Source organism: Ctenocephalides felis, unplaced genomic scaffold, assembly GCF_003426905.1.
Source record: "Ctenocephalides felis isolate EL2017-DRISC unplaced genomic scaffold, ASM342690v1 CF-g0.4_SCAFFOLD_00145, whole genome shotgun sequence".
Classification (NCBI taxonomy): domain Eukaryota; kingdom Metazoa; phylum Arthropoda; class Insecta; order Siphonaptera; family Pulicidae; genus Ctenocephalides; species Ctenocephalides felis.
In genome coordinates, this window is record NW_020536299.1 from 11,009 (window position 1) to 25,736 (window position 14,728).

General features: G+C 30.7%; 2 protein-coding genes across 2 annotated transcripts; both read left to right on the forward strand.

The window, feature by feature from the left end:
- Positions 1–310: 310 nt before the first annotated feature.
- Positions 311–4,549, forward strand: LOC113377981. Its single transcript, XM_026618497.1, has one exon. It carries the CDS (start codon positions 311–313, stop codon positions 4,547–4,549), a length of 4,239 nt encoding a protein of 1,412 aa, XP_026474282.1.
- Positions 4,550–4,614: 65 nt separating this feature from the next.
- LOC113378065 lies at positions 4,615–5,430 on the forward strand. Its single transcript, XM_026618611.1, has one exon. The coding sequence runs from the start codon at positions 4,615–4,617 to the stop codon at positions 5,428–5,430; it is 816 nt and encodes a 271-aa protein (XP_026474396.1).
- Positions 5,431–14,728: the final 9,298 nt, after the last annotated feature.

The following is a 14,728-nucleotide window of genomic DNA, read 5'->3' on the forward strand; positions in this document are numbered from 1 at the left end:
ATTGACATTTATTTATTTGACATTACCTACAGTGAATATTATAATTATTTCATTGTATTGTAATTGCTTATTATAGTTATAAATTTTGAGTTGTAAAGGTCGTAGGCTTGTAGGTTTCATTGTTGTTTGACGCCATTTTACGCGACCGACATCCATTATAGTTAGCTTAAGGTCTGAAGTTTATACTCGTGTGGCCTTACCTAACAATATTATATTATTTTTTCAAAGTTGTTTTCATATTTTCATTCTTTATACCGATTGTTATTAGTTTATAAATTTAATTTGAAGTAATAATTTAATTTCAATCAAAATGGCCGACTTAAGTACATTGTTGCAACAGAGGTCACAGATAGAAATTACGTTTGACATTATATTTAAATATGTTACTAGCTTTAAAGGCGATAATATTGCCGGTTTAAATATACGCAAACAGAAATTACTAGAAATGTTTCATCGGATCGAGGAAATATATGTTGAATTAGAATTGCTCGAGCCCAAGAAGTACTCAGTTGAATTCCGCAAATATTGTGAGAAACATTTAGATTTATTGACTAGGATTGACGAATTAGTCCAAGATAACACCGTTGATAACAAACAAGCTATTGATAATATAATAAAACCCAATAATCCGCAGGTTAAATTACCTGACATAGTATTGCCGAGGTTCAATGGCGAATATAATTCATGGGTTGAGTTCAAAGATATTTTCATTTCATTAATACATAACAACAAAAATTTAACAGATGTAGAAAAGTTGTATTATCTAAAAGGTTCATTGTCTTCTGGCCCGTCTAAATTGATAGCGAATTTAACCATGACAAACCAAAACTATGCCATAGCTTGGAATTCATTGACACAGCATTATGATAATAAACTTTTCATTATTAATGCACATTTGTCATCATTATTTAATTTACCAAATTTAACTAGAGATACGTTTGAACATTTAAATTCATTTTTAAATACTGCTCGACAACAGGTGCTATCACTAAAATCAGTCTATGATGACGCTAAGTATTGGGATTTAGTCTTTATATTTTTATTCACAAAAAAGTTGGACGATAAAACCTGCTTGGCATGGAATTTACATAGGAATACAGATTTGCCTACTTTAGAACAATTTTTTGAATTTTTAACATCACGTATTTCAGCCTTGGAGGCGACTTTTAGATCAGAACCTTCTAGTAGTAAATCAAAATTTAATTCAAAACCCGTTAATTTCATTAGTAAACAAAAATCCAAGCGAATTTGTCCATTTTGCAAACGAAATCACCCATTATTTAATTGTGACGCATTCAAAAAATTGTCTGTCCAAGAACGCAAGAAATTTGCAAATAAAAATAATTGTTGTGAGAAATGTTTGGATGGTTTTCATGCCTTAGCAAGTTGCAAGTATACGGGTTCATGTAGGGTATGCAAATCCGAATTGCATAATACTTTGCTACACAGTGCACAAAGTGATCAGATTAGTCACCAAGTAGATAAGCCTTCTGATAAGCCACCGACGATTTTGTTAGCTAATTGTAAAAATAACATTCAAACCTTGTTATCTACTGCCATTGTAAGGGTTTATGATTCATTTGGTAGATCATTCAATGTACGGGCATTATTAGATAGCGGTAGTCAAATAAATATTATTTCGGAGTCACTTGCCGACCGGTTAAATTGCACTCTAAATACAGTATCAAATTCTTTAAGTGTTTTACATGGACATTCGTTATTTAGTAATAAAACAGCTACTATAAAAATATTTTCAAATGCTTCTACGTTTTCTAGAACCTTAGATTTTGTTGTTTTAAAATCAATCACTAGTAATTTGCCGTCCGCTGATATTAATATAAACGATTGGAATATTCCCTCACACATTAAATTAGCAGATCCTCATTTTTATATTTCAAGCCCTATAGATATGTTGATAGGAGCTGAACTCTTCTTCGACATTTTACAGCAGGGTTCTATTAGGTTAGGAAGTTATCACCCGATTTTACGTAACTCTAAGTTTGGATGGATTGTTTCGGGCAATTACAATAGTGTTGAAAGGTCTAAGGAATATGTAGGTTTGATAACACATTCTAATTTTAAATTAAATGAGAATTTAGTTAAATTCTGGAATTTGGAAGAAATACCTGAGACAAATATGCGCCTTTATGGTTTAAATAAAATTTGTGAAGAGCAGTTTCTATCTAGTGTTTCTAGAATTAATAATAGGTTTGAAGTTGCCTTGCCCTTTACACCAGATTATCAAGGAGAATTAGGTCATTCATATGGTGTTGCACATAAGAGATTTCTTTATTTAGAAAAGCGTTTTTACAAGAATCCCAATTTATATAAACTTTATCGTGAGTTTATTCATGAATATATTTCTATGGGGCACGCCGTTCAAACAGATATTCCAAAATCGGACATTTTAGATACCTTTGATTCTTCCACCAGTCATAATCATTATTATATGCCACATCATGCTGTTTTTAAAAATTCAGATTCTAATAAAATACGCGTTGTTTTTGACGCATCGACTAAAACTTCGTCGGGAAAGTCTCTTAACGACATCCTTCTAGCTGGTCCAAAATTACAGAAGGATTTATTTTGCATTTTGCTAAGATTCAGATCGAAGCCTTTTGTTTTCATAGCTGATTTAATTAAAATGTTTAGACAAATAAATATTAAAAGAGCCGATCAGGAGTATCAAAGGATTCTTTGGAGGGACTCTCCTTCGGAAGAAATAAGATGTTACAGGCTTACAACTGTAACTTACGGAACGGCTTCAGCTCCATATCTTGCGATAAGATGTTTGAATCATTTAGCCTTTGAAGAAAAAGCCACATTCCCGATTGCTTCACATGTACTTTTAGAGGACATTTATGTCGACGACATAATTACTGGTGCTAATAGTATAGAACATTTACAGCGTACTAAAATTGAATTAATTAAGTTATTAGAATTAGGCGGTTTTTGCTTACATAAATGGGCTTCAAATATTCCAAGTTTTTTAAATGATATTCCTTTGCAATTGAGAGAATTTAATAACCCTATCTTCACTGACGATAAAAATTCTATTAACACCTTAGGCTTATTATGGAATCCAAAACAGGATCACTTTCTTATTTCAGTTCCCACTTTTAAATTTAATAATTGTACAAAGCGAGTTATTTTATCTGTGATATCACAAATTTTTGATCCTTTAGGACTGATCGCACCTGTCGTTATACAAGGAAAATTGATTTTACAAGAACTTTGGAAAGATAAGAAAGATTGGGATGAAAGTGTTTCTGCAAACGTTGAAAATAAGTGGTTCAAGTTTGCCACAAAGTTAGGGACATTATCACACTTAGTTATTGATCGTTGCGTTTTTCATCACAAACGTATTATAAGTATTCAACTTCATGGTTTTGCTGATGCGTCTTCATATGCTTATGGAGCATGCTTTTATGTTAAAACCACATATGAAGATAAAACTACGAGTGTGAAACTACTGTGTGCGAAATCAAAAGTTGCACCTTTAAAACCGATAACTTTAGCGAGGTTGGAATTGTGTGCTGCATTATTATTGGCTAGGTTGTTCAGAAGGGTGATTGATAACATTGATATAAATTTTGAAAAGGTTTTACTTTGGAGTGACTCGAATATTGTCTTGTCGTGGATCGCTGGAGATCCAAATAGATGGCATATTTTTGTGAGCAATAGAGTAGGAGAAATTACTGACATTACTCCCGGCACAATCTGGAGACATGTGCCTTCTGATTTCAACCCAGCAGATCTAATTTCACGAGGCTTATCCGCAGATCAATTAAAAACTTGTGAGCTATGGTGGAATGGCCCAAGTTGGTTGTCTGAGAATACTGATAGGTGGCCAAATGTTGATCCTTCTTTAGACGCTGTTCTACCCGAACAAAGAGTTCTATTAGTTAAAGAAAACAGCAGTTCTTTTCTTGATACTTTCTGTCAGCGATTCTCTTCGCTAAGGAAAATGACTAGAGTTCTAGCTTACTGCTTAAGAATGAACCCTTGTATTAAAAGGTCGATAGGTCGTGGTGATCACAATACGTTATCGGTCCCAGAATTAGATAATGCGTTGAAGGTAATTTTAAAATTGGTTCAGTTAGAAACCTTCACAAAAGTAATAAAAAATCTGCAAGATAGTAAACATACTCCTAGTCTTAAATTGATGTCGGAATTGAAATCGCTTCATCCTTTCTTAGATAAGTCAGGTTTTTTGAGAGTGGGTGGTAGGATAGAAAATGCTGATGTTTCTTATGAACAAAAGCACCCAATAATTCTGCCCAAAAAACATTATGTTACAAGACTCTTATTGAAACAAGAGCATGAAAGGTTGATGCATGCGGGCACGCAAACGGTTTTAGCAAATATTCGTCGAAAATATTGGCCCTTGAACGCGCGAAGAGAGCTAAAAGCGATAATACACTCATGTGTAAAATGTGCAAAAATTAAAGCTGTCACTGCCTCTCAATTAATGGGAAGTTTACCCATTGATAGAGTTAAATTTCAACGCCCTTTTTTAATGTTGGGGTTGATTACGCAGGACCGCTGACGATAAGATCGAGTCGATTAAGGAAAGCACCAAGAATTAAGGCTTATATTGTTTTGTTTGTTTGCATGGTGACTAAAGCTGTTCATTTAGATATTACAACTAGCCTCACAGCAGAATCATTTATTTGTGTTTTAAAGAGATTCGTTTCTCGTAGAGGTCTATGTTCGGTAATAAATAGCGACAACGGAACGAATTTTATAGGCGCTAATCATGAGTTGCAAGAGCTACGGAATCTTTTTAGTAAACAATCCTTCAAGACAGATATAATTAACCAAGCTGCGACAATGGGCATAACTTGGAAGTTTATTCCTTCTCATTCCCCACATTTTGGTGGATTGTGGGAAGGAAGTATTAAAATTATGAAATATCACCTTCGAAGGATAATAGGCTCCTCCTGTTTAACTTATGAGGAATATTTAACAGTACTATTACAGGTGGAAGCAATTCTTAATTCACGTCCTCTTATGGCAATAACAGATGATGTTTCTAGTTTTCAGTACTTATCGCCTAGTCATTTTTTGATTGGAGATTTTTTAACTACAATCCCAGAACCAAACGTAAATTTTGATAAATTAAATTCATTAACGGTATATAAGCAATTAACTGCCATGCGAGATAAATTTTGGACTTTATGGTCAAAGGATTATTTATCTTATTTGCAAAAACGAAATAAATGGTCAGATAATCAGCCAAATTTGAAATTAAACTCGATAGTTTTGATTAAGGAGGATAACCTTCCCCCATTAAGATGGTGCTTGGCTAGAATTGTTAATTTAAATTATGGTCGTGATGGTAAAGTTCGAGTGGCAGAAGTTAAAACCTCAAATGGAACCTACACAAGACCTATTCATAAATTAGTGCCTTTGCCAATTAATGATTAATATTGTAAATAACAAATATTTGTATCTTGTGTTATTTCTTGAATGTGAACTAATTTAATTGTATTTTGTATTAGAAAAAATGTATGATTTTTTGAATGTAGCTAAGTTAATTACTTTAAGTTTTGTAGTTGCTATTAAGAAACTTATATTTATTTTGTATGTGACTTAAGATATTATCTACTAGATTTAACTTTAAGTTTATTTAATTTTGGATGCAATTGTGCATCGAGTGGGAGTATGGAAAGAATTGTATATGGTAACACCATTATTTTTGTTCACACTAGTCAACACTGCTGCTGCAGTATTATCAGTACCAGCAGTAACTAGCATTCAATAGATAGATTTTGGGATTATAACTGTTCAGGTCGATAGTACCTTTTATCAGTAAATCGATATCATTGTGATTTCCGTACTCCGTTACAATTATTTGGCAAATAAATTGAATCAAATTAAAATAGTGTTTAATTTATAAAATAAGTTCTGCAAGACATACAGTATACGAATTTCTTGGAAAATACGTCCAGTAGGGTAAACTAGTTGGTTTCGTATTTAGCCTTGAGGCAAGTTACATGAACTTCCCGATATGTGTAAATATTCGACTTGATCAATAAAATATAAATTAATTATAATTATCCCTCGAATATTTCGTTACGGTACGGGAAGTTCCAGCAATTTGCCTTAAAGTACGATGCCATACACCCCACTAGTTTATTTATTTATTTAATCATAAGCAAGCCGTAATCAATAATAATAGATATTATTTCAGGCTATTGTTAAGCTTATTCATAATTAATATTAAAAGGATAATAATTTTTTAATAATCATAATAGCTGTACGAATTTCGCTTCTGAAAAAAAGAACTGATTCATAATTAAGTTCATCATATTAAAGTCTATTTGACCACCAGTCAAGCTCAAAATTCTTTCACAATGTTGAAAGTTATACTCATTCAAAACCGTAAAAATTGAATTAATAAAATAGCAATAAAAAACATGGTTGTACAGGCGATCAAATGATCAGACTACATAGATAAATGATAAGGATTATGCAAGAAAATAGTTATTGAAATCAAATCGAAAAAATTCAGTAGTGTCATAAAAAGCTAATCCTTTAAAAAGTTAAGAGAGCATGAAGTTTTTTGCTGTCTAAGTTTCGGATATTGAGTAGAGTTTATTCATAAGCTGAATACCTAAACCGTCGATTGCATTGAAAGTTTGTGTCTAGTGTTGTAGTTTGAGGAAGACGAAGCCATATCAAAAAGTTTCGAATTGTTTTTCATGAAAGATAATGTTACCAGCAGATAAATGCATGGGACAGTTAGAATATTGTGTTTTTTAAATATGGGCAAGGAAAAAATGATTCGAATAGCTCTTTTCTGAAGCTTAAATATTTTAATTAGTTCGGATGAAAAACCCCAGAATTGGATGCCGTATGAAACGTGAGAATAAAAGTTGCTATAATAAACTGAAAGTAAGCAATTTAAACCGAGTTTGGGTTTTTATATATAAAGTTGGTGATAGTGAGATAGAGATGTGATCAGGATCAGACCAGATAATTGTTTAATTTTTGTTGCTTACTGTGATATTTGTTCTTAACATAATAATAATATAATTAGTGGTGCATGGCATCGTGCCTTTAAGCGAATTGGCGAAAATTCCCGTTCCGTAATTAAATAGAATCAAGGAATAATAAATGATTTCGAATAGCTTATTATAAATACTGTAACATTCGTTATTCGTATTATAAATATAAGAATAAATTGGACGACGACGTTTATATATGTTTATATAAAAAGTAAATAGAAGTAAAAAAGAACATATCTCATATCTCTAAGAATTATATAATCTAATTTGCAAAGTTAAATTTATTTACCTGAAGTATATAAGAGAGTTTTAGAATTTTAGCTAGCATTAAAATTAAAATCCGAATCATTTTTCATATTTAAACAGTGAAAAAATGGTAAATTAAAAAAAATGGACAAAAAATTTTTTACTTTCCTAAACTAATCGATTCTTCATACTGCAAAATGTTTTTTGAATCATTCGATTCGGAAGCTTTGAAACGGCTGGGCCTGTCTTTACAACAACCAATCACCGCATTATAGTCCAGTCATTTGGTGCAAAAAAAGGCTGTTGCCGGTACAGTACTCCGGGAATTCTGAAATTGGTAATCATATAGATTTCGAGGTGCTCTTTACGAAAATCAACTTTGCCACTTCTAATTTGAACGGCAAGTTGCCGCCATATTGGAAAAATGGCGTCAAACAACAGCTTTTTAAAAATATCTCCTTTCTGGCTGATCGTACGATAAAAGTATCTATGTACGAATTAAACTAGATAAAATTTCCTACAATTCTTTGGAAAACCGTTTTTTGTAAAATTGATAATTTGAGAGTACGGCCGCTTCAAAGTCTTTGCTGCTTTGCCGTAGTATCAAATCTGTTCATATATGACAGCACTTTGAATTTGACCACATTCTTTCTAATAAATAAATATTTTCAATGTTAAATTAAGCGAATAAGATCTAGAAATAAAATAATTCAAATATTTTTCTGTTTTTTGCTGATTTTTTAACACTTCATGCTACTTACTTATAGCTACTTTTCCATTGCCATTGCCTAAAAAATTAGCAAAAAAACAGAAAAACATTTGAATTATTTTATTTCTAGATCTTATTCGCTTAATTTAACATTGAAAATATTTATTTATTAGAAAGAATGTGATCAAGTTCAAACTGCGGTCATATATGGACAAATTTGATACTACGGCGAGAGCAGCAAAGAATTTGAGGTGGCCGTACTCACAAACTATCAATGTTACACAAAAACGGTTTTTAAGGAATTGTAGAAAATTTTATCTAGTTTAATTCGTACATAGATACTTTTATCGTAGAATCAGCCAGAAAGGAGATATTTTAAAAAAGCTGTTTTTTGACGCCATTTTTCCTATATGGCGGCAACTTGCCATTCAAATTTGAGGTGGCAAAGTTGATTTTCGTAAAAAGCACCTCAAAATCTATAAGATAACAAATTTTCAGAATTCCCGGAGTACTGTACCGGCAAAACGACCAAATGACTGGACTATTATCAATACATGTTGAATGTTTTTGAATAATTCAAATCGGATGCTCTGTTTTCTCAATAGTAAACGATTGCTTTTTAAATATTTCAAATCGGTTGATCCGTGCTCCCAGATATGTGGACAGAAAATTGTGGGACAAGTTTCACCAGCTGCATGTTCGGGAATAAGATAAAACTTACTATTCTTTATCATTCCACCCACATATATTACAGATGATACAAAACATTAATTTACATATTGTCGTTAACATATATCTGTAGGTCTTGGCCCTTGGCTTGGTTCCTTGGCCCTTTGCTCCGTATTTAAGGGCGTTTGTGATGTTTCTTCGGTCAGGGGGGGTTTGGTACCGATAAGAGACCTTCTATAAGCCCTATATGGAGCCCATATGGCTCCTGAGGGTATTCTCGAAGGTAGACGAATTTCCTTTGAATCTGAAACCAGAATGGACGATGATGATAATATAATAGAAGTATTCAATTTTTATCTTTTCGCAACTCGCTTAAGGAAAAATATCACTTTGGCCTAGTTAGTGTTGCTCACCGTGCATATCCAAGGCTAATTATAAGTAAAAATGTATGAGAAAGCGTTGTGTTAGGTAAGGACGACATGGCAAATACACGTGATTTATTTAAAATTTGAACTATTATTCGTCGAAAATAACTGGTATGGATTTATCGTAACCATTTTAAAAGTTGCGGCATCTCAATATTCATTGACCAAGTCAATTATTTGCACACTTTTAGCAATTTTTCTTAAGGGGCACACCTAGTGTGAAATTTTAAAAAATTCGAATTTTCAAATTTTTCATAATTCAATAGGTTATGCCTTTAAAAATACCATGTAAAAATTTTAAATCGATATCTTAAATAGTTTTTGAATCATACACTGCAAACGTATGTCGCGTACAATAACACGAAAAGGGGTGATATTTGTATGTAGTCACCTTTGATCTACTTTTTGGCGTGTTTTTGACTAACACACCGGTCGGGTGTGATATTATGAAACCGCCCCGACGGGTTAACCATATGCTTATTTGAAGAATGTTTAATATTAATAATTATAATCTACGCTTTGTAGTACCACAAAGACTATATCTTATTGAAATAAATAGACATTATAAAATAATAAGGTTATATGTATTAATATATTCCAATTCAAAATCACAATTTTACAAAAATTACAATATTGTTACTATTTATGTTACAATAATTTTGATAAATTATTTTTGAAATTAAATTAGTGATAATATTAATTATATGTAATTAATAATTGAACAAATTTAACATGAAATATAATTAATAACAAAAATCACAGATAAGATTATCTAAATGTATCTAAAATAGTTTATCTGCCTTTTTTTGTATGTTAAATTGTTCAATGTTAAAGTTTTATTATTTGTTACTATTCCCAATATTTCAAATTCGATATAATGATAATTAATAGTAGTTTGGCCGAAAACAGGTCCATCGTATGAGAGCACAACAAATCAATGATTCCTTTTGCTCCTCTGTTTATTATTTTCATTACAGTTTTATTAACACTAATCATTTTTTATTCACCTTTGAATTTTCCTTTCAAAATTTCTGCTTCTATGCTTTCAGGTCTGTGCTTCTATTCAATATATTTTAATGCATTTGAAAAAGCATGGGGTTAAGATCTGTGTTAAAGCATCCAAAATCTATTATCCGATTATCAATTTCCATCTTAATTTTGTCATCCGTTACAATGATAGCTCGAGATATAATTTCATGTGTAACCATCACCATCAAAAAATAAATGCATTACTCAAATTGCATATGCATTACTCTTTTAATAATTACTTTTTTATTGTCAAATTGGAGTTGTTTTCTTCAATGAAATGAAATAAAAGTTATTTTCGCACATTCTTACTTCTAAGAGAATACATTCGTGAGATTTTCAATCATGTCATATTGTATTTATCAAAAGATTTCCATTTAAACTTTTTGAATTCAAAACCTCTAAAACACCTAAAATGAAATAAAATAAAATATAGTACAACACTAGAAAAACTATTGCCATTTCACTATATTCGAGTGAAGAAAATTTATTTATTATACCAATTATTCGTTGAACCTCATTTTCCATCTAGGGCCTTCGATCACTCAGTAAATTCTGTATAAATTTTCTACTTGTGATACATTCCTGCCTTTAATGTATTTAATGAATTTCTGTAAATCTTTCATTTTAATTTGATTGTTTCTTCATATCTGAAAATATAATGATAAATTAATTAAGACATATCGTACAAATTGAGAATTACATATTCAACCTCAAACTAACCTCAAAACTTTGCATCTGAAGAGAAATTAAATTTTCAAGTTACAGTTCTCAGAAGCAATTTCAATGGAATCATTTCTTCTAACTGTAATTTATTTTACAATAAAAATATTGAATAATTCAGATCATGTATAAATTCTAAAACTGATACTTACTTACTATTTCACTTTTTCATTTCATACAACATTCTATAACTTTCTTCGAAGATTCCACTGAATTGCATTGAAAGTTTGTGTCTAGTGTTGTAGTTTGAGGAAGACGAAGCCATATCAAAAAGTTTCGAATTGTTTTTGATGAAAGATAATGTTACCAGCAGATAAATGCATGGGACAGTTAGAATATTGTGTTTTTTAAATATGGGCAAGGAAAAAATGATTCGAATAGCTCTTTTCTGAAGCTTAAATATTTTAATTAGTTCGGATGAAAAACCCCAGAATTGGATGCCGTATGAAACGTGAGAATAAAAGTTGCTATAATAAACTGAAAGTAAGCAATTTAAACCGAGTCTGGGTTTTTTATATATAAAGTTGGTGATAGTGAGATAGAGATGTGATCAGGATCAGACCAGATAATTGTTTAATTTTTGACCAATTTTTGTTGCTTACTGTGATATTTGTTCTTAACATAATAATAATGTAATTAGTGGTGCATGGCATCGTGCCTTTAAGCGAATTGGCGAAAATTCCCGTTCCGTAATTAAATAGAATCAAGGAATAATAAATGATTTCGAATAGCTTATTATAAATACTGTAACATTCGTTATTCGTATTATAAATATAAGAATAAATTGGACGACGACGTTTATATATGTTTATATAAAAAGTAAATAGAAGTAAAAAAGAACATATCTCATATCTCTAAGAATTATATAATCTAATTTGCAAAGTTAAATTTATTTACCTGAAGTATATAAGAGGGTTTTAGAATTTTAGCTAGCATTAAAATTAAAATCCGAATCATTTTTCATATTTAAACAGTGAAAAAATGGTAAATTAAAAAAAATAGACAAAAAATTTTTTACTTTCCTAAACTAATCGATTCTTCAAACTGCAAAATGTTTTTTGAATCATTCGAATCGGAAGCTTTGAAACGGCTGGGCCTGTCTTTTCCAACAACCAATCACCGCATTATTATCAATACATCTTGAATGTTTTTGAATAATTCAAATCTTTGCTTTGCTTTGCTTTTTAAATATTTCAAATCGGTTGATCCGTGCTCCCAGATATGTGGACAGAAAATTGTGGGACAAGTTTCACCAGCTGCATGTTCGGGAATAAGATAAAACTTACTATTCTTTATCATTCCACCCACATATATTACAGATGATACAAAACATTAATTTACATATTGTCGTTAACATATATCTGTAGGTCTTGGCCCTTGGCTTGGTTCCTTGGCCCTTTGCTCCGTATTTAAGGGCGTTTGTGATGTTTCTTCGGTCAGGGGGGGTTTGGTACCGATAAGAGACCTTCTATAAGCCCTATATGGAGCCCATATGGCTCCTGAGGGTATTTTCGAAGGTAGACGAATTTCCTTTTGTAAGTACTTGAATCTGAAACCAGAATGGACGATGATGATAATATAATAAAAGTATTCAATTTTTATCTTTTCGCAACTCGCTTAAGGAAAAATATCACTTTGGCCTAGTTAGTGATGCTCACCGTGCATATCCAAGGCTAATTATAAGTAAAAATGTATGAGAAAGCGTTGTGTTAGGTAAGGACGACATGGCAAATACACGTGATTTATTTAAAATTTGAACTATTATTCGTCGAAAATAACTGGTATGGATTTATCGTCACCATTTTAAAAGTTGCGGCATCTCAATATTCATTGACCAAGTCAATTATTTGCACACTTTTAGCAATTTTTCTAAGGGGCACACCTAGTGTGAAATTTTTAAAAAAATCGAATTTTCAAATTTTTCATAATTCAATAGGTTATGCCTTTAAAAATACCATGTAAAAATTTTAAATCGATATCTTAAATAGTTTTTGAATCATACACTGCAAACGTATGTCGCGTACAATAACACGAAAAGGGGTGATATTTGTATGTAGTCACCTTTGATCTACTTTTTGGCGTGTTTTTGACTAACACACCGGTCGGGTGTGATATTATGAAACCGCCCCGACGGGTTAACCATATGCTTATTTGAAGAATGTTTAATATTAATAATTATAATCTACGCTTTGTAGTACCACAAAGACTATATCTTATTGAAATAAATAGACATTATAAAATAATAAGGTTATATATGTATTAATATATTCCAATTCAAAATCACAATTTTACAAAAATTATAATATTGTTACTATTTATGTTACAATAATTTTGATAAATTATTTTTGAAATTAAATTAGTGATAATATTAATTATATGTAATTAATAATTGAACAAATTTAACATGAAATATAATTAATAACAAAAATCACAGATAAGATTATCTAAATGTATCTAAAATAGTTTATCTGCCTTTTTTTGTATGTTAAAATGTTCAATGTTAAAGTTTTATTATTTGTTACTATTCCCAATATTTCTAATTCGATATAATGATAATTAATTAGTTTGGCCGAAAACAGGTCCATCGTATGAGAGCACAACAAATCAATGATTTCCTTTTGCTCCTCTGTTTATTATTTTCATTACAGTTTTATTAACACTATCATTTTTTTTTATCACCTTTGAATTTTCCTTTCAAAATTTCTGCTTCTATGCTTTCAGGTCTTGTGCTTCTATTCAATATATTTTAATGCATTTGAAAAGCATGGGTTTAAGATCTTTGTTAAAGCATCCAAAATCTATTATCCGATTATCAATTTCCATCTTATTTTGTCATCCGTTACAATGATAGCTCGAGATATAATTTCATGTGTAAACCATCACCATCAAAAAATAAATGCATTACTCAAAATTGCATATGCATTACTCTTTTAATAATTAACTTTTTATTGTCAAATTTGGAGTTGTTTTCTTCAATGAAATGAAATAAAAGTTATTTTCGCATTCTTACTTTCTATAGAGAATACATTCGTGAGATTTTCAATCATGTCATATTGTATTTATCAAAAGATTTCCATTTAAACTTTTTGAATTCAAAACCTCTAAAACACCTAACATGAAATAAATAAAATATAGTACAACACTAGAAAAACTATTGCCATTTCACTATATTCGAGTGAAGAAAATTTATTTATTATACCAATTATTCGTTGAACCTCATTTTCCATCTAGGGCCTTCGATCACTCAGTAAATTCTGAATAAATTTTCTACTTGTGATACATTCCTGCCTTTAATGTATTTAATGAATTTCTGTAAATCTTTCATTTTAATTTGATTGTTTCTTCATATCTGAAAATATAATGATAAATTAATTAAGACATATCGTACAAATTGAGAATTACATATTCAACCTCAAACTAACCTCAAAACTTTGCATCTGAAGAGAAATTAAATTATCAAGTTACAGTTCTCAGAAGCAATTTCAATGGAATCATTTCTTCTAACTGTAATTTATTTTACAATAAAAATATTGAATAATTCAGATCATGTATAAAATCTAAAACTGATACTTACTTACTATTTCACTTTTTCATTTCATACATCATTCTATAACTTTCTTCGAAGATTCCACACTCATGTATTCATTAAAAACCGAACCAAATTGTTTATTACAAATAAAATATTATTTAATACGCTCTATTTTAATTGATAATAACATTCACAAATTCCGCACTTATACATCTGTCATCAACAAATTTAAAAGTAGGGTTAGTTCATATGGAACTGCGTAAGTGCGTACATTCATTGCATATGATTCGACTTGGCGCATTTGTTTACACGCCGTATGGATATATCTCTACACGCCTGGAGCGATAATTTAAACGATCGCCGTATTAAAAACATCCTTTATGTAATA